The following is a 25,331-nucleotide window of genomic DNA, read 5'->3' on the forward strand; positions in this document are numbered from 1 at the left end:
ACACATCTCAATGTCTACTGTTAGAGACTCCTAGATATTCAATCGTTCCTGTGCTTAGTAACTGTTAACTGTTGCCCACCAGGCTACAGAAAAAACGCATATCATTGTTAATAATATGTACCCACCTTTTACTGTGCTACAACAATATAGAGATTTGTTTTCTTCTTTTGTACACTTTTGTGTACACATTATAAAGGTTAAGATTTTTTTTCACAATTTATTAGCAATTCAGATGTTCCCTTGAATTCCCAGGTTTGTTTTCTTGAGTTATTTTATATTTTTGATGTGTTATAGAATTAACTATTGGCTGTTTATTTTTATTATAGTATTTAAAATTTGTAGTTTTTACCGTTAATATTGTGTAGTTTGCATAATTCTCGACTTATAAACTAAACCTTTATATTATCTTGGTGTGAGGACACTTCAATGCTTCAAATGAAGGTTCCTAGGTAAGGCTATAGTTTCCCTTAGGATGTAGCAAATAAGCCTATTGCTGTTCTGAGTAATGTCTTGGTCACTTAACTGTACTAGTATATGCTGTGTGTATGTGTCTGTGTGGCCACCAGTGAACATTTTCCATGCTGCAATTAGCTTGAGCTTCTGGTATTCAGTTGTCTGCAATTCTGTTGTTTTCTACCCAGAGCCATTTGTGCACTTGGAATAACTGGCCATGAGACTGTTGAAGATGGGAGTAACCACCGCTCCAGGAAGTCATGTGAATGCTTGATACTAGGTTTACTAACTGGAAAGGACCTGAAAGTACTGCTGAAGGGCAAACACAGGGAGATGGATATAGCTGTTCCCTGGCAGTAGAAGGTGTGTCTTTCGATTTCTTGGAATTCCATTTAATTGATTCTTAGCCATCTGTGATGTGTGTTGATGATTTTAGAAGTGACTTGTCTTGGTTTAGGACACTGGCACCCTATTTTGGTTGCATTGGCTAATGCACAGCACCATACGTTTTTTTAGCTAGTTGCCATTTTCTTGGCATGATTGGGATGCTCTCCCTCTTGTGTGGTGTACAGTGAGATTGCAGTTACTAGAGTAAGTGATTTGTGAAACAGAAACAGATCTGGACAGAATCCTGTGTTCCAACCCCCAAAATTCTTTCTAACGCAAACCCCAGTGCTTTTCTATTCATTAGAACGTTCTGCAAGTTAACAAAGGAAAGTCCACCCAGATATAGTTGGTGGAGCTTTGAAAGCTCTGTTTTGGGGGTGGCAGGAAGTGGAGAAGGGGAGCTGCAGGGAGAGAGGACAGGAAATGTGGAGCGGGGTCGGGATTGGCGCCAGGCAGGCAGCACTGCGGGTGGGCTGCGAAGATTGGCGCTGCCCCGCGAGTCCATCCTAACTTGGGTCCTGCCGGCCTGATCACTGGTGCCAGAATCAGGCCAGGAAGCCCTCGATCAGAGGCTGGAAGGCATCCCCCAAGGGCGTAGGCTCTGCACTCGTCACCAAGTGCGCAGAACTGGGAGCAGCTTTGCCAGGGACGTTGCCGGGTCCAGGAGGGGACTCCACGTGGAAGTCCTGTTGGGGACTTTGGATGGTTTTCTCCAGAACTGCCATCTCCAGCCCGACAGTTTTAGAGCCTATCTACTGGAATTCCTCGAACTCCAGGTAAGTGGCGTCCACGATCCCTTTTGCTCACCCGCCCTGCACCTGTCCCGGGGGTCTGCCATGTGGTCCAGGCGGGAGGATGCCTCAGAGCCTGTTTCTAGACCCTGAGGCGCCCGTCCCCCACCCTTACCCCGCCACGTTTCTCTAGGTGGGGACCGGCTGGACTTGCGAGCCGGGGCTCCAAGTGGCTCTTCCTGGGGATCAAAACTCAAGTGCTCCAGAGTGCCCGACTCCCTGGCGACTCGGGTGGCACTTTGGGAAAGGTGTCTCAAGGCTCTACCAGGCCCTCCCTTCTTTGTGGAGAATGGAGGACGTTGCCATTAAAAGGGCTGCAGACCCGCATCAATTGGCGGGCTCCGGAGCCGGGGAGAGATGCTGCGCTCTCAGGGAGCGGGTAAGGAACCGGCCGGTTCCCCGCGGGAAGGCAACAGACATTGGGGGTCTGGGGCAGTGGAATGTTCCTTTGGGGAGGGGACAGTGGGCCCGCAGTGTCTGGGAGCCGGAGTGAATCGGAGTCTGCTCCGCAGCCGGGAATTGCATGGCTGAGCTCGCTTGCTCTGGGGAGAACTCGGGCTGCCCGCCCTCTGCACACTGGCCTCTCCCTTTGGGTCGGAAACAGAGGCCCAGCCTCTGCGTTGTCCGGAGAGGTGGTTCAATTTTAACAAGCCTTTTGGTAAAGCTCAGAGCCTTGCCCAGTCAATGCCGCTGCCTATAGTATTTGGGGAGTCGTTAGTCACTAGATCAGACTCGCTTTTAGCAAAGCGCAGGGAGGGAAGAAATTCAGGCCTGAGACTAACTTTTAGGTCTGGGCTCCCAATGGGCGCTCTGGTTTAGAAAATGCCAGCTATTCTTTGGGATTTGTGGCCAGGGTTAGGGGAATCTCAACGTGGGTGTTGCTATTTCCTCATCTTCCAACTATTGCCAGAAAGCAGTGTTGAGAATTCTGGTTTCAGCCCTGGGAGAGTGTGTAGACACTGGCTGGCTTGTGGCTTGGAGACAGACCTTTGTGATTAGAAGCAAAATGAATGGCCTAATTGGAGGTGAGGGTTTGGTGAGTGGCTTCAGAGTAGAGATGAACACATTGATTTAGAAATTACCCCCTAAGCAAAGAACTGCTGCTACTGTCTTGAAAGTGGTGAATTTCAAATTCACCAACACAATTGACCAAACATGTTTCCCTTCGAAAGGGCAAAAATTCTTCACTTGCAAATGACCCAAAATAGATATTTTTGCCTGTTGCCAGAAGGCCCTTGTTTTAAAGTTACTGCAGCCATCTTTGATGTAGTCTGGTATAGATATTTGTTTTGTTTTGAATTTTCATGTAAGTGTTATATTTGCTTCCTTGGCGTGTCATCCTTGAATCCAAGCAGAATCTACATGCACCTGGTTGTGCCCCAAGGAGCCTGGCTGGGACCTGAGCGCTGCTGTTGCCACTCAGACTGGGGCCCCCGTGGTGGCTGAGGGTGATGCTAACTAGAGGTGCCTACAGAAGTCACTCTTCCCTTCTGAATGTTAGCAATCAGCGCGCCCCCTCCCCCTTCCCCAGCCTGGATGCCTCTCTCCACTTTGCATTTTAATTCACAGACTCTTTGAGAGGCAGCCCCTCCTCCTCCGGTCTGGATTTAACATTTACATTTAAGAGTTGGTTAAGGAAATTCCCATGAAACCCCTCAGAGCCACAGAGTGACATAAGTATGCTTTTGTGTTCGTTGTGGCCACTATACTTGTGTGTGCAGCAGGAAGGATTAGAAGCATTGACTTGTCTGGGGGAGAGAGGAGAGAGCAGTATTATACGTGTCTAGCATCTGGAGAGGAGTGTCTTCTGTTATGTGTTAGTGATGGAGTGGTGACTTAAGTTTACTCACTATTTTGGTCTTTAAGAGTATAGTTTTCTGAGCTGTGGCCACTGATGGAGAGAGAGTTGCTCAGGGCTAGCATATCAGAGGAGCAGGCGTCCCCAAAATTCTTTCTAAAGGATTTTCTATGTATTAGAGCGCTGTGCAAGTTAATTCCACCCAGATGTCTGCAGTGGAGCTTTGGAGGGTCTGTTTTTGGGGGTTGCGGGAAGTGGAGAAGGGGAGATGCAGGGAGACAGAACCAGAAATGGGGATCAGGGCCGGGATTGGCGCCAGGCAGTCATGCACGGCGGGTGGGAGGCAAAGCTTGGCGCTGCCCCGCCAGTCCATCATGACTATGGTTCAGTCAGCCAGATCCCTTGGTGCCATAATCAGGCCAGGAGGCTCTGGATCAGAGGGTGGAAGGCGTCTTCCTCGTGCATAGGCTCCGCACTCTCCCGGAGTGCACAGAACTGGGAGAGGTTTGGCCATGGCCATGGCCCAGTCCAGGAGGGACTCCTTGTGGAAGTTTACCGATACTACCTTCTGTCCCCTGTAGTGTGTGTGTGAGGGAACTGGATTTTAGCGCTGGACCTCCATGCTTTCTGCTTTAGTCATTAAACAAAGTGAGCCAGGGACTCCATTCATGTTAGGTGCAGAGTGAGACCCACCAGTGGTTTAACCCACCAGAAAGAAAACATCTGCTTTTTTGTTGTCTTTTGGCATTTTAGGAAATTCTGACTATTTCTTCAGGATGGGGGGCTTTCTTCATGCAGTGGGTATTGGATTTGAGTTTCCTATGGGGTCTGGGAACTGTTTTAATAGGAGTGTGAGGGTTCTGGACTCTTCTGCTTCTGAATACAGATGATAAAGGTCATCATTAAACCTTAAATACTCTGTTTAGACCCATTTTGTTGACTTTCTTCCTAGTTCTCATGCTGGATCATATTTTGGAGCTGTAGATGTGTTGCTTCTGTGATCTCTTTTATTTCACACTGCTGTGAGAATTATCTGTAGACATTACAGTTGCATACCTCTTCTCATGCCCAAGCACCTACCACTTTGTGCCTTCCTTTCTATCTTAATTCTGAATCTATAGTAAAATATCCATTTCGTTTGTGGAGATTCATGAAAGAGGAAGGACACTCTGTCTAACTTACAATCTGGTTACATCCCAGCACTTTTTCTTCTTCACTTGACAATGATTGCTAATGGCCCCTTCAGCTAAAGTATTTGCTTGTTAATAGTGAACAGAGAATGATAAATATCCAGCAAGCTTGCTGCCTCCTTCAGCTATTCACACACAGACTGTTGCATATTTATGGCAGGCAAATGACAAAAGGAGAAGCTGAATCTCCTTGGCCTCCAGATATCCATCAGGAATGGGGTTAAAGTTATTGAAGAGCTATGCAAGAAAGCCCTGCATGTGTTTATTAACTGTGCATTGGTGAGTTCTTCACTACGCTTCTTGACCCTCCATTCTTGTGGGGAGTTTGTCTTTGATCTGCTTTAGAAATATCCTCTGGAAGGATTGTGGACCCATCAAAGTAGTGAGGGAGTGGTAATGGGTTACCAGTATTCCCAATGAAGCCACCTTCCAAGTAGACCTGCTTCTGGGGTTGCAACATGTAATCAGCAGTGGCTCATTCAAATATCTTCCTTCCATGTACCCATTAAAGTATGAAATCTAGTGCAGTGCATTCCAGGTCTGTGATACACACTTGCTGTTTTCAAATTTTATTTTTTTTATTTATTATGATTTTGCTTATTTTTTTACTGAGACAAGGTTTCTTTGTGACTTTGGAGCCTGTCCTGGAACTAGCTAATATATACCAGGTTGTGTGTTGTGGGGTACAGCTTGCTTCTTCATGTTTGCCTGGGGTGTTTCCTGGACTGTATGTATTTTATTTGTATTTCTGTCCTATAAAGACAGGGATGTCTTTGAGGTATCTCTTGGGATAGCAGATGAGCCTGAGGCACAGCGTGCTTGTTCACACCACCTGGCAAAACCCTTCACTCCCAGCCTTTCACCCCCACTTCTGTTTCCTTACTCTGTCCCTGGCATATTCATCTCAGTAAGAATTGTGAATGGATTGAATGAAGCAGGCTAAATCAGTTAAATCTCCAAGTCTAAATGCATCTAACTGAAGCAGTTACAAAATGTCATTTCCCAGTTAACTATCTCAGCTGTTTTGGATACTTTTAGTTTTCACACAAGCTCCTTTTTCTGTGGGAAAACAGATCATAAGAAGAGACCCTAGATGTGTTCGCCTCTGTAGGATGGAGATACCTCTCCAGATTTCCTTTGCAATCCTATAGGCCTGTCAGTTAACCCCAGGTCCTCTAGGCGCAGTGCCTCATCCAGTCATGCCGAGAACCCCAGTCCTGTGTGCAGGACTGCTTTCAGTTATGCCTAGAGCCCCAGGTCTCTTTGTCTAGGACTGCTTCCAGGTGTGCCTAGAACATCAGGTCTCTGTGTGCAGGACTGCTTCCAGGTATGCCTAGAGCCCCAGGTCTCTTTGTCTAGGACTGCTTCCAGGTGTGCCTAGAACCCCAGGTCTCTTTGTGCAGGACTGCTTCCACTTGCTCTCATGGTGGTGTCTGTTTTTCAGCAGAGGCTTCTGAGCATAGCTTCTGAGCTGATGCAGTCCTCACAGTGGATGTGTTTATAGTTCATTATCTTCCGATTATAAATAATTCTGATGAAAATTTTAGTGTGAATTTTTTTCCTCTTTCCAGTTAAGAATACTCTCTGCAAGTAAATCTGACTTCTTACGAGGTGGCTGAGGGCTCACGAAGAGTTTTTTTGTTTGGTTTTTGGTCAGTGTGAAGTGTTTGTGTTTGCACAGGAGGGAAGCAAATCTGTGTGCTCACTCATGTTTTTATGTTGCAATTTAAATTGATAAGGCCACTTAGCTTCTCACATAAACTAAGGCAGGAAGTACAAAAAGGGACGGAAAAAAATCTGCTTGTGTTTCGTAGAACTCACTTTTTGAGTTCCTTGTGTGAGGTGGGGTCCCTGTTTGACATGCACCTTGAAAAGCCTTAACTCTCAGAGGCACACAAGTTAGTTTTCAAGACTGTATTTTTTATGGCTGTCTTGTATTCCTAGGCTTGGGTTTTTTTTTTGGTTTAATTATTGTGAGTGTCATCCAGACCTTGACTCCTGGGTGACAACTGTCCTCCCAGTGTGGTGTGTGCAGAGGGCCTGATTCCCTGAAGCTCCTACTTTCTCAGTGATGCTGAGTCACCCCTGCTGTCCACAGGCTGACACAGAAGGAGGAGGTACTGTCCTCCCCAGGCCTGCCACTGCTGCTCTGGCTGTTTTTACCTACACAAGGGTTGACCCTTTAGGAGTCCTATCCCACAGCTAAGTACCGTGGTTTAGGCCCATACTTTAGCAGTCTGTACAGTAGAGTTGGGGAAAGGGGTTCTGTCTCCCACAGATGGACATGGGGCATGGAACAAATCATTTGAGTTTTCACAATTTTACTTCCTTGTGTCTAGTGAAAAAAATGGAAGTCTTTTTAAAGTTTGTTGGTACGATTAAACTGGGTGATAGGAAATGCTCAGAATGTCTGTCATACTCTGTTGGTTTGCAGAATTCTCCTTCATGGGCTGTCTGAGGCTTCCTCTTCGGAAAAACTTCCCGAAATTCCTGGAAGTTAATTCTTCACTCCTCTTTGTCTCTTTCTTTTCTGTGTTGGTATTTGACTTCATCTATTCAAGCCTCTGTGCCAGGTAGTGCTGTAGCTGGTGACACCCCAAGATCAAGTCTGACAGTCGGGGTGCTTCCTCCTGTGTAGCATCATCCCCACTGCCCCCTCAGAAGGGAGAAAGTAAACTCTCTCATGGAGAGTTCTGAAGCTTTGTTCTGTGACCCGACCCCTCCAGAGGGGACACCTAATACTGTAAGGAGTTAGGATTTAAAGGTGAGATTTTGGGAACATTCACGCAAGCATCAGCCTGTGCCCTGGATTCCGCATGTTTAATAACAGTTACCAGCCACATGGTGTTATCCTTGGTACTTGGTCAGCATTCCTACTGGATGAGGCCCCGGAGCAGCAGAATAGGACAATGCAGTCCCATGGGGCTGGCATTGGATTAGCCATCTGCTCCATGGAGTTACTTGGATGTTTGCATCTTGCTCCTTGCCTTAAACATCAAGCCTCTTCAGGTTGTTGCCCCACCCCACATGCCCTAGTTCCAGGCATTTGGGATAGCTGTTTGGGGGGCGGGGTGATGATACAGAATGGTGGCTCCTAGGTACCCCCTCAACCCCAACACACTCACTTCATATAGTGCACCCTCGTCAGAAAGCAGCCCGAACGTGATTCTTGAGAGAAACAAGCCCTGCCATTTGAAAGTCAGTGATTAAAATATTAAAAAGCTGTTTGGGGGGTAAATGAAAAGGGCTGGGGGAAACTCAGAATCTCTCTAATTTGCTTCTAGAGTCTGGTAAGTCTTTCCAGTTCTGGGGGGTAGTGAAGTTTTACTGAATAGTGAATTACCATATCAATAGGTGCCTGCTAAACCGGAGTGACTTCTATTAATGGCTTAACTTTGTTTTCTCTTTTCTTTCCTGTTAAATGAAACCTTCAAAAATAACTAGTAAATTAGGGCGATGCTGTTTCTAAAGGAAAAGTAGCTCTCTGTTGAGTGAAGTTGAGCCTTTACCCTTGGAGGAACACAGGGAATGTGCAATCATTTCATCTTAGCCTAAGTTCTCTGGAGCCCAGTCATCAAACATTTACTGAGAATTCATCTGTACCAGAACCCAAGCTGTGCTCCAGATACACTAACTGTGAGATGGAGGGGCCAGGTTATTTCCTCCAGCAAGGAAGCCGGAAGTACAGACTATCCCAATTCACTACAGTGAGCATTCAAGGTCACTATTGTTTTAAGAATGAGGATCAGGAAGATTGTCCCCAATTTATTCCTCTTATTGGTCATTTGTGATTTTTCTGATTTATTGATCATTCTTGCTAAGAGATTATACATTTTATTAGTGTTTTGATTTTGTAGGTTTCCTCTAGTGTACTTAAAAAATAATTTCTCAATTCCTTGTATTTTCTTTGGGGTTAAATCACCGTCCACCACTTCAGGCTTTTTTCATCTCTCCCAGTAAATGCATTTTAGCTATAAACATCCATATAATCACTGCGTGTCACATCTTACTCAATTTGTTTATTTTTTGTTTCTTGAGACAGGGTTTCTCTGTGTAACCTTGGCTCTTCCCTGTAGACCAGGCTGGCCTTGAACTCAGAGATTTGCCTCCTTCTGCCTGAGATTAAAGGCATGTGCCACCACTACCCAGCTCTATCTTAATATTTTCAATGTCATATTTTTATAATCATTCAGTTAAAGTACTTCATCTCTATTGTACTTACTTCATGATGAATGGTTGAAATGTGATTACTTCTAATAACAATTATTGTTGATTTCTTAGCTATACTAGATCTTAATTATTGTTGTTTGTTACTTGTGGTTGTGTGCGCATTTTGCAGCCATCAATTGTTGTCCACCTTGGTTATTTTGTTTGTAAATTTTCAAGGCCTAAAGTTTGCCAGCTGGTCTAGGCTGGTCCACCAGCAAGAGACCAACGTGTCCCCTCCTGGGGCTTTGGTAAAAGCATGCACCACCACTCCTCCTTCTTAGTGTGGACTCCGAGTACAGGACTCAACCTGTACAGGCAGTCACTCTAGGCACTCAGCTAGCTCCTTTGCCACAAATACCTTATATTCCAAATGACTTTACTCATTTACATGCTGGTTTCCATATAAACTGGGTCACACATTTACACTTTACTCTTGTGTCTGTCAGTTAATAGGTCAGTCTCCCACAAGATTTTTGGTTGGAATCGTTGTTTCATTTTCTTTGCAGTTTTCTGCTTGGTGTCTGTTGAAGCTTGTCTCTTGCATATAGGCTTGTGGTGGTAATATGCAAATTGCCTGAGTGATAGCTGTGCCCCAAACACTGACATAACCTTTGTCCAGGGCATGGAGCCGCTCTGAGAAGTCTGTTCTCTTCCTCTTGTAAGACCGCCAATCCTGTTGCCTTCAGGCCCCATATTTATAATCTGATTTAACCCTGGTGAGTTACTTAGCCTCTCCAAGCCCATGTACAGTGTGTTGCAATGGGCACTGGAGCTTTAATGTATGTTTTAGGAGAACACATTTCAGCTTCTGGCATGATAGAATACACATTCTCACGAGCTTAGCCTGGGGTTTCATCTCGCTAATAAAGTCACCCAAGTGTGAAGCTGAGCAGTATTATCCAGGGAACATCAAAGTGCTTAGTATCTGGCACCTATCAGTTAATCATGGTGTGTCTAAAGGTGATTTTAAAGCCAGTTTCCTATCCTTTCTTTTGCAGGTGCTAACTTTGGGTCCCTTCTTGGAATAGGAGGAAGAGCCGTTCTCTACTTTTCAGAACTACGGAAAAACTAAAGAGAACCGATTTAAATAAGTTGAACTCTCTTCTGGCCTCTCCCCTTTCGAGACAACACCACTTCACCCTGTAAGGAGCCTGAAGAATTAGACCAGTCACTATGAATATGACCACCTTGTTTTCCTTCACAAGTCCAGCTGTGAAGAGACTTCTAGGTTGGAAACAGGGTGATGAAGAAGAAAAATGGGCAGAGAAAGCTGTGGACGTGTTGGTGAAAAAATTGAAGAAAAAGAAAGGGGCCATGGAAGAGTTGGAGAAGGCCCTGAGCTGCCCCGAACAGCCAAGTAACTGTGTCACCATTCCCTGTTCCCTGGATGGCAGGCTACAGGTGTCCCACCGGAAGGGATTGCCTCATGTCATTTATTGCCGAGTGTGGCGCTGGCCAGATCTCCAGAGCCACCATGAACTGAAGCCTCTGGATTGCTGTGAGTTTCCTTTCAGTTCCAAGCAGAAGGAGGTGTGCATCAACCCCTATCACTATAAGCGCGTGGAGAGCCCTGGTGAGTGGTGTGGACTGTGTGTGCCCCGTGAAGGCTCTAGAGATCAGAGCAATACCACCTTTCTCTTGTGGGGTGTAATTCCAAAATATCTTGGGGAAGTTTTGTTTGTATTCATTTATGCGTGTGCAAAAGAGCACAGGAACTCTATCTACTCAGCTTTTGCTCATTGTAACAAGTGTCTGTAACAATCACTTTATAAAGAGGAAGGTTTACTTTACTTCATGACTTTGTAATTATCAGCCCTTCTTCCCATTGGCTCCAGTTGCCACAGTGTGTCATTCAGGATGGTTTTGTTGATGGATTGGTTCACCTAGCTGATGATTTCTGAGGGTCCCCAAGTATGGATGGTGTCAGATTTGGGTGGCCTCCCTCCCTGCTCCTGCTCCTGGGATGGCCAGGTGACTTTTCTCTCACAGGAACTTCAGACCCCAGAGAGGATATAAACTAAACCTTTTTCATTTGTCTCTCTATTTTCTTTCTGTTCCCAGTGCTTCCTCCTGTGCTGGTTCCGAGGTACAGTGAGAGCAACCCTCAGCACAGCCTTCTGGCACAGTTCCACAACTTGGGACAGAATGAGCCTCACATGCCACCGAACGCCACGTTTCCAGATTCCTTCAGGCAGCCCAGCACCCACCCGTTTCCCCACTCGTCCAATAGCAGCTACCCCAACTCCCCAGGCAGTAGCAGCAGCAGCAGCACCTACCCTCACTCCCGCACCAGCTCAGACCCAGGCAGCCCTTTCCAGATGCCAGGTAGGAGGGGGCATTCGGGGACGCTGCCTGCCTTGGGGAGGTGGGTGGGGGTGGCCTGCGGGGCGGGGGCACAGTGGGTGGAACCCTGAGCACATCCTGGTGAACCAGTGCTTGGAGAATATCAATGTAGGGAGGGGAGTTGTACATACAACTGGAGAAGAGGATGGCTTGTTTGAGTCCTGTTAAGTTTTGAAACAGCTGCATCCTTCTTTGAGTGGCACAATTGTTCCAGTCTCGGATCTCCATAAAAAGAAGGGGGAAAATGTCATGTTACACACACTGCTGCTTTGAGAAGCGGCTTCGGCGAGCTTTTCCAACATTGAAGAACCCTTTTTATCAATGCAGCCGCAGAAGAGTTAATACCTGGGGTATCTGCCCTCCCCATTTAATTAGATTCATTTAGCCAGTGATGTAATCCCAAGAAATATGTGCTTTTAACAGCAAGGGAATGCAACAGAAGTGATAGAGAACATCTGCTTGTTTAACTTAGCAAAGACAAAAAACAGTTATTTTCCTGCTTGTTTAACTTAGCAAAGAAGAAAACCAGTTATTTTCCTGTTTCAGTCATAACTGATGGTGTAATAGTGAATAATTAGAGGATTACACTTTTCAGATTACAGGTTAGTAAACAAGCATCTCAAATATTAGTGCCAGAGCTCTTGCCAGTCGGCATCAAGAGGGACACGATAAATAAAAGACCATCATGAAATGCATGGATATTTTTGTGAGGGAAAATGATGGGACAGGATGTTTATAGAGCCACTTAAGGTGCTTTACATTAAATTTTACTTCAGCATCCATGTTGTACCTTCAGAAATTAAAACGTGATCCATGCTTTATTGCTTCCTCCGTTCCCAACTATAAGGAAAAGGAAAATGTTTACCTAAAGCTATCCTCTGACCCCTGCATACATGTGCACACACATGCATCTGTGTACACTTGAGGAGGCCTAATCATACGCAAAAGCTCTCAGTGCAGAGGAGAGTCTGTGCCTGAAGGATGTAATTTTTTTTTCTTTCAAACTTTGTAGCTGATATACCAACAACTGCTTACCAGCCTCCTCAAGATGCCATGGCCCAGGATGGCTCTCAGCCAATGGACACGAATATGATGGCACCTGCACTGCCCTCCGAGATCAACAGAGGAGGTAAAATGAGTTGTCAGAGTGTTGTCTGTATGTCCTGTCCAAATGTTACTTTTACTCATTTAGACCTTAAAAAGGTAGCTGTTTGAGAAACATGGAAAAAACGTTTTGCTGTTGTTTTAAGCCTAATGCAAAGAATTCTCTAGAGCCCATCTTTTTACTTAAACTCTGTCACAGTCCAATATGAGATCTCAGAATAGAATATGGAGGTCTCAGATTCCCACTGGTCTCTGAAACGGCCGTACACAGTGCTCTGCCATTTTGTGTTACATAGTTAGGTGAAGAGAGTTTCCAGCACTGGTGGTTAGAAAACTGAACTGTCAGTCACCTCTAAAGACAATCTGAGATGCTGTATGTTGACCAGTGTTGAATAATCAGCCACGATTTATTAATTATGGAAAAATAAACAAGCATATCTGTGTCCTTAGCATGCTAATTTGCTTTCACCTTCAATAAATGAGTAAGTGATGTATATTATCATATATGCATTTATATACATATATGCACATATATCAAATAACTGTTTAAAATGCATCTGTCTATGATTTGTTACTAATAAATATGGGTTTGTATGGCTGTTTCACATACCTATATACACAGGAGGTTGTTAAAAATCTCTGTGCTTACTGAGATAGTCGGAGGAAATGACTGAGTCCTGTTTTACATAACAAATACATCTGTTATTTATATGCTCATGTGTTTTCACGTCTTCAGAATAGCCCCTATGCCACTTTTGGAATTTTTATTTGGGGAGCAAGATACCCTGTGTTGGGCCTGTAATGGTCATGATGAGATTATCTCTGTTACCCCCAAATAGAGACTTATTTTTAAGTTTTTTCCTTTAAAATAGCTTAAAAAATGTTCCCAGTTGGAGCCATTTAAAAATCACGTAGTATTTTCAGAGGAAAAAACTTTGACTATTCTCCTGTTGTTACCTGTGGTGGATTCCCAGAACATGGGTCAGCAAGCTACAGCCTGCACACAGATCAGCCCACTTTCTGTTTTTGTAAATAAAGCTTTATTAGAACACCCTACTGCCCATTTGTTACATTTTATCTATGGCTAGGTTTTTTTATCTGTTGTTGTGGTTACAAAGGCAGAGTGGAATAGTTGTGATAAAGACCATATGTCTCACAAGATCTTCCTGGCCTTTTATAGGAAAAATGTGTCCACATGTAAGCCAAATGAATAGCATTTTTAACAATGCTGAAAGCTGGTAGAAGGCCTATGTGACAGATGGCACAGCCTTCTCTGGGGTTTGGCACTTGTGAATTACTAAAGCTTTGCTCCTTGAAGAGCAGCAGACAGGGAAGCATTGCCTGGAAAGAAACAAGGGAAATAGTATATTTTCAGCTAAGCTACTTATATAAAACAAATAACTGGCTGGTTAAGTTAAGAACACGGCAGCACTCGGAAGCACAGGCAGGCTGAACGCTGTGAGTTAGAGGCCTGCCTGGTTTACAAAGCTACAAAGAAACTGTGTCTCGAAAAACCACAAGCAATCAAACAAAAGGATGTGGAAGTCTTTCTCCTCCTCCTCCTCCTCCTTCTCTTCCTCATTCTCCTGCTCCTCCTCCTCCTCCTCCTTCTCCTCCTCCTTGTCCTTGTCCTTCTCCTTTTCCATCTCCCAGTCCTGGTGGATTTTCTTTCCATTTCTTATATTTGTACACTGAATCCCCATGAGACTCATTAGAGTAATGATCAAGTTGGCAATGGTGTGGTTTGTGTGCCTGGACTCTCAAAAGGCATGCATAGGAGGTTTTGATGCAGAAAGGGCTCTTTTCCCAGCCTTTTGGTTGAAAGCATTTAGAAGCATTTTCTGTTTGGAGATTCATCAGCCTTAAGAGATTGGGCCTAACAAGCTGCATCCTCTTGGTAAACCTGTGTAGTTTCTATTGTTGGCCCATTCTGGGAAGGGAGAGACAAACACACCCGCTTGGCATGACTTGAAGCAAATAGAAGGAGGTTAGCATGGAGTCTGGATGAGAGAGATATATTTTATTCGGGAGGAATGGCCAGCTGGCATGGTTTCTTCCTGAGCTATAGCAAAACTGGAGCTTCAGCCATCACTAGCTCTTGTGAAGCCAAGCAGATTCTTCATGATAGGAAGAAGTTCGTTTTCAAGACTTCGAGAAATCAGAGGTCTGCCATGGCTTTGCCAAAAGCAGTTTCTTTCTTCACAAGCCCCATTGGCAAATCTCCAGGCCCCTCCTGTTGCTGTGCCACTTTCTTTCTCATTGGTCACTGTGTTTCTTGTAGGTAGTGTGCCAGCAGGAGTGATTTCAATTATTTCTTTATGTTAATGAGCAAGTTATAAGTCATTTGTATTCAGCAAGTGCTGTTGCCCTGCTAGCTGAGCTGGTATTTCATATCTCTGCCAGTTCCCCAATGAAAGGAGAATGCTGCCCTTAGTAAGAAGTACATTGGATCTCACAGAAATGACCCATGTGATCCTCGTAGTTGCCCCCCCCCTGTCTTCGTTCCACTGTGCTCAGCCAGTTTTAAAATGCGGTTTCTGGTTGGGGTGCTCCAGGAGTAACTGTGAGCAAATTTCTTTCCTTCTTGCAGATGTTCAAGCTGTTGTTTATGAGGAACCAATGCACTGGTGCTCTATTGTGTACTACGAGCTCAACAATCGCGTGGGTGATACATTCCAGGCCTCCTCCACAAGCGTGTTGGTGGATGGTTACACTGATCCTTCCAACAACAAGAACCGCTTCTGCCTTGGGCTGCTCTCCAACATTAACCGGAACTCCACAATAGAAAACACCAGGCGACATATTGGAAAAGGTGCGTGTCCCTTTACTCATCCTGCAAACGTTCATCTTTTCTTCCTCTAGAAGTGACCCCATCATTCTTGTGGCAAATGGCAAATGTTCAGATGCTGCTGTTTGAAGTATCTTTCTAATTCATATTATCTAGAAATTGCTCCAATCATTGATCTTAGTGGTTTTCCCACTCCCATGCTGTTGATAGGTGCCAGCTGACATTGCTGTGTTATTGTGGTGCACTACGCTGTTCTACATTTTGTAAGAAGTGAAATATCTTTTAAAACAATTCTTACATTTATTTATTCCATGTTTGTGTGTGCATGCCTGTATGTGTGTGTAAGTACCTTGGTCACAGGACAGCTTGTGGAAGTCAGTTCTCTCCTTCTGCCATGTGGATACTAGGAATCAAACTCAAGTCATTAGGCTTGGTGGCAAGCACCTCTACCCACTGAACCATCTCAACATCCCAAATATCTTTCTTAGGGGACTAAACTACTAGTGGTAGATTAAAATATTTTTATAATATTTATGTGTATTTATTATATGATTAAGTCAATGACCAGATGTTTGGGTAGTGCTCAGAGCTCAGCTTTCCCTGTGGAGTAAGGAACAGGCAGCCAAGAAGTGGTGTGGCATTCCTTGGAAGCGTCAGTGTAAAATCATAATTTAATGACATGACGTGGGTTTATATGCTCTTGTGCTCTTGTGTCTGTATGGGAGCCTATCTATATACCCTCTGAATATGAATGTAGTGTCTACCTTGTCTGCTGAGAAGGCAAAGATACAAAGGAGCAATAAGCACATCTAGTGTCCAGATCATTGCTGCAGATATCTATCCCCACTGAGGCAAACTGGCTGCCTCCAAATCTGTGATGAGCTGTGCCTGGTGCATCTCACGTGACACAAAGTGAAGAAAAGTTTCTGAAAATGTTGGTGCCTCTCAGGTTACAGCTGTCCATGGCGGGTTTGTTCTGGGGTCCTGAGGATTAAAATCCAAGGATACTCAGTTGCCTTATATAAGACAATGTAGTGTATCATGCAACATGCATGCTCAGCTCCCTTATATAAAAACAGTGTAGTGTGTCATGTAACTTAGGCATGTCACCTTTCAGGAGCCCTTACACTGACACCTACTGGAGAGTCTACATCATGTAAATACTTGTACTGTTGAGTGACTCTGGAAAAAGCAAAACCTCTGCATGGTAATGTTGGTGCTATTAAAAATCACTTTTGATATGTGCATAGTTGAGACTGGATTCCAGATCCAGACATAATGAAAAGCTACTGTGATTAACTGCATTAGTGGATCTTAAGACACTGCTGGGTGTAGTGGTGCACATAACTCCTGGAACAGAAAATCAAGAATCCAAAGCCAGGTTGGACTACATACACATGAGATCCTGTCCAATAAGGAAAACCTAATTGATACTGCCATACTAATAGAGAAGTGAATTAATTGGCAAGTTTGTTAGCTAAATAGACAGTGAGTGCTAGAACGCAAATATCACAACTTTGTAACTACTGTAGTAAGAAAAGGACTTCTTCCAGAGGTGCTAAGGTCAAATACCAGCAACCACATGGTGGCTCACAGCCATCTGTTATGACATTTGGTGCCCTTTTCTGGTGTGCAAATATACATGGAAGCAGAATGTTGTATACATAATAAATAAATAAAATCTTTAATAAAACAAAAACAAAAAAAGAATAGTTAAGTTTTTTAATGAATGAATAAATAAAAAATGTGTCACTAGGACTAAAATGACATTCCAAAACTACAAATAAATGACTGTGTAGACAAAACAGTGCAGTAAAATTTGACTCATCCTCTACTGACATAGAGGATAGGTTAGTAACAGCAGCAGATCTGTGGCCTCCCCTAGTGGTCCTGAATGAATAACACACATGGAAGTGATTGGTGTGCATCTGTAAAAAGGCAAACAATTGAAAAGCTTTATGAAAATATATTTGATCTGAAAGGTAGTTTTCTATCTCAATAAAAATCATAAATTCATCTAAAGGGTTTTAAACTTCTCTAGGTGGAAAAATATGCCCAAATCTATTTATCTGTCTGTCTGTCTATCAATCTACACATGTTTACACATAAGTAAAATGAATAAATTGAGAGACAAATGAACAACAGGAAAATAGGCAATAAACTATTTCTGTCTAGTTCTAAATGCACAACTCATAAAAAGAAAGATGATTAAGGGACTCCAACCCCAGTGGGGAAATAGGTGAGATGACAAGGCAGTGAGTTCACAGGAGATACCCAAGTGGCCACTAAACCAAGGGTATGCCCAGCCCCATGTTCAAATTAAAGCAATTCCCTTTGCAGCTGAGAACACTTTGCTTTTGTGTAAGCTCAGTGTCAGTGCTGGTGTGGGTCAGCTGATCATAGCACTCACAGTGCTGATGTAACACATTCTGGAAATGTAACAAGCATTCTGGAAAGTCATTTGGCAAACAGATATCAGTAAAAACCTTCCAGTGACATTTGTCCTGACTTCAATAGTAGAAAATTAGTGTCAACACTGGTCTGCCAAGGGAGCCTGGTTAAACAGTTACAGCAGCACAGTCATACAGAAATGTGAGAGTTTGCAACAGAGGCTTTAATGATTGCCAAATGGGACACAGTATTGCAGACTGTTAGTTAACAAGCATTTTCCTCTGTTGCTGAAGGAATGTCAATATTTTCCACATATTTATATTTCATATATTGTCTTAATTTTCTAAAATGAAAAGACATCATTTTTGATATCAGGGAAAAGTGTTTTTTTTTTTCTTCTTAAAAAGTTTTCTCCCTGGGTGTTGGTGGTGCATGGCTTTTATCCCAGCACTCGGGAGGCAGAGGCAGGCAGATCTCTGTGAGTTCGAGGCCAGCCTGCTCTCCAGAGCTAGTGCCAGGATAGGCTACAAAGATGAACAGAGAAATCCTGTCTTGAAAAAACCAAAAAAAAGTTTTCTCTATATTTTTGTTCTTAAATATATCTCTGTATATCCCTAAACAAAATGGATTTCTGCCACAGTGGGTAGAACTGATACTGGAGTCTTAGCCCTGTGTGTCTGTAGAAATGCCACATTGTGTTTCCTCAGACAGTCTCACTAGCGTTTTCTATTAAGCCATTCCAACTAAGCACCTTCTTAGCTCAAAGTCACACTACATGCCTGTTTGCTAGCCTCTTCTTACTCCCTCGTGAGTCTTGGCCAGAGGGTCCATCTTCCTTTTTGAAGATTTGCTTTTGTTTATTTTCTGTGTGTATAACGGGGCACATAGTGGTCAGAGGACAAATTTGCAGAATTGGTTCTCTCCTTGGTCCAGCTTTAATAGGAGGGGGTCCAGGACACTCCCTGCTTCTCCCTGAGAAGGGGGGAAGCTGCCTGGTCTTTCAGCATCCTAAGTTATAAGACGTTTTCAATTATTGTTTTTTGTACTTATTTCGGGTAGCTCCTTTTTTACACAGTATGTTTTTTTTTTTTTTTCTATTTAAAAAGTGTCTGTTTTAACTAGACCTCAGGTCTTACTGCTTCCAGCAGTAATTCTTCAACCCAGGTTTCACTCCTCTATGTTTATTGATCATCCCTTCTCTCTCTCTCTGAAGTTTTCTGAACAATTTAGCCTTGGCATAAATGCAGAAGACTTTAAGCACACGGGATACCCCAAGAAACTACAGGTTTTATATTGCTCTATTTTTAGAGGGTCCATATACTTTCAACTCTGGTTAAGCAGGACATTAAATACCAAAATGAAAATGTCAACCATTATTATTTTTGACTTGTTTGTTCCTGAACACACTGGTAATCACAAGCATAACATAGTTAGCTAGATGTCTGTCAGAATGGCTATGTGAGTGGCCAAACTTGACTCTGCCTGGGTGCCTTTCAGCCTATGAACGATATGGTCTGTCCTGTCACAGGTGTCCACCTGTACTATGTTGGAGGAGAAGTGTATGTCGAATGCCTGAGTGACAGCAGCATCTTTGTGCAGAGTCGGAACTGCAACTACCATCATGGGTTTCATCCCACCACTGTCTGCAAGATCCCCAGTGGGTGTAGCGTGAAAATTTTCAACAACCAAGAGTTTGCTCAGATACTCGCACAGTCTGTGAACCATGGTTTTGAGACTGTGTATGAACTCACCAAAATGTGCACTATTCGAATGAGTTTCGTGAAGGTGAGCAGTGCCCGCCCATCTCATTCAGGCCTGACCCCTGCTATTTACAATATGGATACCTGTGCTTTCCTGGTATTTATTTCTATCAGCACCCAGTGTCCAAGAGGTTGTCATGAGAACAAAGAATATAGTCCTCTCCTCCCACCATGTAGGTCCCAGAGATGGAACTCAGGACTCCAGGCTTGATGGCAGGCACCTTTATCTCCCACTGCTCTCAAGCCATCTTGCTGTTTGTTCCGGGTCAAGTTGGGGTTTAATATCATCCAGGAAGACCTCTAGCTGGCTGAGGATGAGTTTCAAATCCTGGTCCATCAGCTCTACATCTAGGATTCTTGTCCTGTGTGCTTCTACCACCCCATTGTTGGGGCTCTGGTATGCTATGCCAGTGTCCCACCCACTGTGCTCTCCTCAGCCCCATAGCTACTATAATATGATGTATTTAACATGAAGCTTAAATGCACGACCATTCTATGAGATCAGCTGAATAAATGTGCCTTTGTTCTTCTCACTCCACTTTTAGTATGGTCAGGACGCCAGCGCTTATTGGTTATAGATAGTATTATCTTGCATGGTCTGTGGGGTGGCTCAGGGAGAAAAGGTACTTATGGCACTTCGATTCCTGTGACCCATGTGATAGAAAGACAGAACCAACTCCTTCTAATTTTTCTCTGGCTTCCACCTGTGTATATACCCACTCACACACAGGGCAGGAGGAAAATAAATGTAACAAAATAAGTAAGTGGAAAGTTAACCACACTGGGAATTATTTTAAGTTTGTCATATATTTTTTAAGTATTTCTAGTAAATCTTGTGCCTTGTGTATACTTCAGAGGTTAGCAGTGCTCTTGCCATTTACATTGAGTGTTTTATAGTATCACAGAAAGGAGAGAATCCAAGGAATCGCTTAGCTCTGTCCTCTTCTGTGTCTAAGACATGGAAGTTTTTAAAGAATCATTTAAAACTAATTTTTTAAGTGTGTATCTAATGACAGCACAGTCTAGTAACTGCCTGGTCTCTGAGGTCTCCACTTGAGGAAGAGCGATAATTACACTCCTGGGTGAGGAAGTCATCTTTCATGCGCTGTCCTCAAAAGCTCTCTGACTTCTTGTTGGGCCTGTTTAGTGATGTGTTCATCACGGGGGTTGAGTCCACAGCCAGGCTTTGTTCATCGCCATCCAGATCAAAGGAGTTTTCCACCATCTGGCCAAATGTGGTTCCTCTTTAACCCTAAAGGAGGCTTTTCCTTACCCCTTAAAGAAGTTGGCCTGTGTGTTGTGTGCAAATGTGACCACAGAGTCTCTCCTTGTTCATTATTCACAAGCGCCATTTATTTCTTGACTTCACATTTTAGCTCAGACGATTTTCAAAATGAGGCCAGCAACTTGCCAATGTGCTTATTGTTGGGAAGGAAAAACAACTTATTAGTGGTTGTGTTATATGGTTGAGGTACAGGAACTTTCTCAGACCTTCTGCTCTTGACCTATAAAATGGGGCTGGGTGGCATTGGTACCTTGGTAATTATTCTCAATGTCCCTTGATGGCACTATGATTATTGAATTTTTAAAGAAGCTTTGGTTCCTGTGCTCCAATAAGCTTTCTCCTTGCATTCAGTTCCTATTGATTACACAACTAACAGTTGATTGTTACTTTTGTATAACTAAAAACACTTACTTTAAAACAAGGTATTTAAAGATTTATTCCTTTACACTTATCAGTGTGTGTGTGTGTGTGTGTGTGTGTGTGTGTGTGTGTGTGTGTGTGTGTGTGTGTGTGTGCCCATGGAGGTCAGAGAGGGTGTCAGATCTCTTGTACCAGGAGTTAGAAGCTGTGGGTTTCTGGACCCAAGCTCAGGTCCTCTGGAACACCAGCAAGTACTCTAAGCTGATAACGTATCTCTTTAGCCCAAAACTACATTCAGAATTTGTTAACATTATTCTTCCGGCAAATATTTTACCACTATTCCAAAAAGACAAAACAAAGAGAAAAAATGCTTCTAAAACATTTACCTTCAAGATCCATATGGCTCCCAGTGGGTTTAATAATAATACTACAGCATAAAAAATTTAACATGGAAGGCTGTGCAAGGCGTGATAGATATGGCTTGGGGTTTAAGATAGACAAACCCTACTAAAGAATGAGGTGGTTGACTGGAGAGATGGCTCAGCAGTTCAGAGAACTTGCTGCTCTTCCAGAAGACCTGAGTCCTGTTTCATGCACCATGCCAGGCAGTTCATAATTGCCTGCAATTCCATATCCACAAACCTAACACATTCTTTTGTCCTCCAGGGGTACCTTTATACACATGCACTAGATGCTTACATGTACACATAATAAATAATGTATCTTTTTTAAAGCTTGATGACCATAACATGACCATCACCACACAAGACATCATATGTTGGCCTCAAAAGCTTTGCACACTTTCTGTAGCTCTTCAGAGAGGGAGCCTCAATTCACCGCTCCTCCCAGTGTCTTGGAGAAATGATGCAGGGTGTCTTTCTACCATTAATAGGCAGTCTCATGTTGTTTTTAGATGAGTTTTTGGAGTTTACATAAAATTATACTTTAATGAATGTTAAAAACCAAATCCTCCCTATTTGAAAAATCCCAATCTGTTTGGTCCAGAAAGTATCTGTGGAGATTCTGCCACATACTGGTGACCATCCTGGATGCTGGGAGGTCAGTCATAAGCCAGACCCCATCTTCAAATAACTCACTCTCTGAAGAGACAGACCTGCATGGTAACTGTGGCCGTTGAATATTCAAACCAGGGACATGCATGCATATACATAGGTGGAGTTCATGTGCCCCAACTTTGTCCTAAAAGTTTTTATATTCAGATATAGTTCTTAAACTGATGCAGAAAGTATGTAGCAGAGGTCATAGACTCTAGTGGCTATTATTCTTTACAAGCAAGGATCAAGCAGAACTTTATGCTTTTCTTATCACACACACCAACACCATTTTTTTTCAACTTAAGATGGTCTGACTGTATATCCCAGGTTAGCCTCACACTCAGTGAGGTTCAACTGACCTTGAAGTACTTATTCTTCACACTCAGCCTCCCACTAGTGCAGAGATTACAAGTGTATCCTATCACCTGGCTTTCATGGTGACTTCTGTGAAGCATTCTTTTCCTGCCTGGTCACTTTGAAGCCGTCTAGCAAACCACATTCTTGGCTAGATGCATGACAGAACCTGTTGCTTCAGGGCAATGAGTAGGTATCAGGAAAAACTTTGGGAATGTGTAACTGTTCTCCTGTCTGTTTCACTTGAGATTGAAATATCAAGGGATTTGTGTTGTTGACAGAAGAATTTTATCTGTCAGAGTGGGGAAAAGCAGAATGTCCATCTTTCTGACATCACGGTCACTCTAAAGAAAGAATACAATGATAGCAGTGACAGGCTGGGGATGTCACTGAGGCATGTGAGAGGCCTTGGGTTTCCATCTTGGTGTCACAGAAATGGTAGAAGGGAACCAAGCATGGTAACCCATACTTGTAATCCCAGCACATGGGAGGCTGAAGCCCAAGGATTGCCAAGGGTTTGCAGCTAGCTGGACCATGTAGTTAATTTTAGTCCTTCTGGGCTACAGAATAAATCCATGTCTGGAAAAAAATAGGACTGATGAGATTGTTCAGTGTGTGAAAGCTTCCCATGCAGCCATAAAAACTGGATTTGTGCCGGGCTTTGGTGGCACACCCCTTTAATCCCAGCCCTCAAGAGGCAGATGGATCTCTGTGAGTTCGAAACCAGCCTGGTCTACAAGAGCTTGTTCCACGAGAGCCTCCAAAGCAACAGAGAAACACTGTCTCAGAAAAAAAAAAAGAACTCGATTTGGATCCCCAGCACCCATTTCAAATAGAAAAAAAATGCCAAGGGAACTGGTAATGTGGTTTTCTGGGTAAAGTAAAGGCACTTACTGCAGAGCATGGAAACCCAAGTTCGGTTCCCATGAGGCACGTTGTATGACACTGTTCTTGAGGAGATAGGAACAAATGTCTACTCATCTCAGATAAGAAACCAATGACAGACCAAAGTGTGGGTACCATTGAAGTCCAGCTTGGAGAACCATTGAGTTTTATTGGGGTTACTTAGAGGAACAGAAATGACAAAAAGACAGCTACATCACCAAGTGCCCACTCCAGCATGGGTGGCCACTCACAAAAGCTGAGAATCTGGAGTTTGCTACCTGAAATGCAGACACCTCAACCGTCTGGAGCATGTCTTATTCCAGAAGCAGGCAGCCTAGTCAGTCTGTGTGTCTCAGCAGTCCTTACTGCTCATATCAGCCTTGGGAGGGAGGGCCTAGTGAATCTGGTCAGTTTCAGGGACTTACTAAAGATTTTACAATGCCTGCTTCCTGAGTTTTAAGGAGTTTGCCTAGGGCATTGAGTGTTTCACCTCCCCTTAGAACATTTGGCAATTCTGGAGCTTCCCTCTAAGACAGAAGGTTCTATCTTTGAAGAAATTGCTACACAACATGAGTAAAAGGTGAGAAGAGAACCAACTTCACAGATTTGTTCTCTGAGCTCCACATGCACACTGTGGTGTACATAAACACACATTCATGCAACAACAACAAAAAGCTGGGTGCAGGGCTGTGTGTATTCCCAGCATGGGAGACAGATAGGATCCCTTAGGCTTGCTGGCCACCAGTCTAGCCTGATTGACAAAAGCACAGGTGCAGCAAGAGAACTCATCTCAGAAAATACAGTGCAGTGTGATTGAAGAAGACAGCCAGTGTAGACCCCTGTACTCTCCACGCATGGACACACAGATAAAGGGACAAGGGATTGTTCAGTTAAAGGTGTAGGACTCTTACAGTGGTCCTGGGTTCAGTCCCAGCATCCAGCTGACGTGGATCACGATAGCCTGTAACTCTACCTCCAGGATCCAACATCTTTTGAAATCCACAGATACCACACATTCATAGGTAAATCCATACTCAAACACGTACATATTTGCACAATTTTTAAATAAAATATTAAAAAAATAAAGCCAGTTTGATAATACATGCCTTTTATTCCAGTGCTCAGAAATCAGACAGGTAAGCTCTGAGTTTGAGGCCAGTTTGGTATTCATAGGGAGTTTAGACCAGCCAGGGCTACACATTAAGGGTATGTCTTAAAAGTATAAGTAAATAAGTAAAGTGTTAACATAACATTAATGTAATGGGAAATAAATATTTAAAATATCTTTTTTTGAGACAGGGTTTCTCTGTGGCTTTGGAGGCTGTCCTGGAACTAGCTCTTGAAGACCACAATGGTCTCGAACTCACAGAGATCCCCCTGCCTCTGCTTCTTGAGTGCTGGGATCTAAGCCATGCACCACCACCTCCTGGCTAAAATATCTTTATTCAAACAACTACTGAATGTATTTTCAATTTGTAATTATCCAAGACTAATAATATCTATTTATTTATTTGAAAAAAGGTCTCATTCTGTACCCTGACTGGCCTGGAACTCACAGAGATCTGCCTGCCCCTGCTTCCCGAATGCTGGGATTAAAGGCATGTGCCACTACACCAGACTAAATAGGTGATCCTGGGGTCCTTGGGTAGAATTTGGTGGCCAACGTCCATCCCCAAATATTACCCATGCTTTTGCAGTATGTTTGTTTTCTTGTGGGACATAGCCATGAGTCCAAACATAATTATGTGAACTGATCATATGATTTTTACTTGGTAGAGTGACTCAATGAGATAGAGAGTTAAATGACACCAGTGTGCTTTCTTTTTCCTAGGGTTGGGGAGCCAAGTACCACAGGCAGGATGTCACTAGCACCCCCTGCTGGATTGAGATACATCTGCATGGCCCTCTCCAGTGGCTGGATAAAGTTCTTACCCAGATGGGTTCGCCCCACAATCCTATTTCCTCAGTGTCTTAAAGGGCCTCTGGCTTCTGTCTCTTGCAAACTGTTGAACCTTGCTTGTACTTGAAGGATGGATATGTCAGACGGGTGAAAACCTGACAAGAGAGCCTTGATAATTCTTGACCTCTGTGACCAACTGTTGAATTGAGAAATTAACAAACATTGGTAACATGCTTTTGATACCAAGAATCTGTTTACTTTACATTGTGACATTCTGT

The 25,331-nt window shown here is 43.5% G+C and overlaps 1 protein-coding gene across 4 annotated transcripts; it reads left to right on the forward strand.

The window, feature by feature from the left end:
• Positions 1 to 10,001: 10,001 nt before the first annotated feature.
• Positions 10,002 to 25,130, forward strand: LOC113838959 (mothers against decapentaplegic homolog 1-like). 4 transcript variants are annotated; one of them, XM_027434453.2, is made up of 6 exons: positions 10,002 to 10,401; positions 10,890 to 11,153; positions 12,184 to 12,300; positions 14,866 to 15,087; positions 18,983 to 19,239; positions 24,985 to 25,130. In XM_027434453.2, exons 1-6 carry the CDS (start codon positions 10,002 to 10,004, stop codon positions 25,126 to 25,128), a joined length of 1,404 nt encoding a protein of 467 aa, XP_027290254.1. In that variant the 3' UTR covers positions 25,129 to 25,130. The 4 variants fall into 4 exon arrangements, with proteins under 4 accessions (XP_027290254.1, XP_035309800.1, XP_035309801.1 ...); XM_035453909.1 differs by lacking the exon at positions 12,184 to 12,300; XM_035453910.1 differs by lacking the exon at positions 12,184 to 12,300 and having other exon boundaries at positions 10,890 to 11,114.
• Positions 25,131 to 25,331: the final 201 nt, after the last annotated feature.

The sequence above is a fragment of the Cricetulus griseus genome, unplaced genomic scaffold (assembly GCF_003668045.3).
Source record: "Cricetulus griseus strain 17A/GY unplaced genomic scaffold, alternate assembly CriGri-PICRH-1.0 unplaced_scaffold_70, whole genome shotgun sequence".
Classification (NCBI taxonomy): domain Eukaryota; kingdom Metazoa; phylum Chordata; class Mammalia; order Rodentia; family Cricetidae; genus Cricetulus; species Cricetulus griseus.

Coding starts and splice junctions, on each gene's coding strand:
- LOC113838959 (XM_027434453.2), top strand. CDS start 10,002: ATGAATATGACCACCTTGTTTTCCTTCACAAGTCCAGCTGTGAAGAGA. Junction 11,154..12,183: donor CAGCCCTTTCCAGATGCCAG/GTAGGAGGGGGC, acceptor CAAACTTTGTAG/CTGATATACCAACAACTGCT. Junction 15,088..18,982: donor CAGGCGACATATTGGAAAAG/GTGCGTGTCCCT, acceptor GTCCTGTCACAG/GTGTCCACCTGTACTATGTT.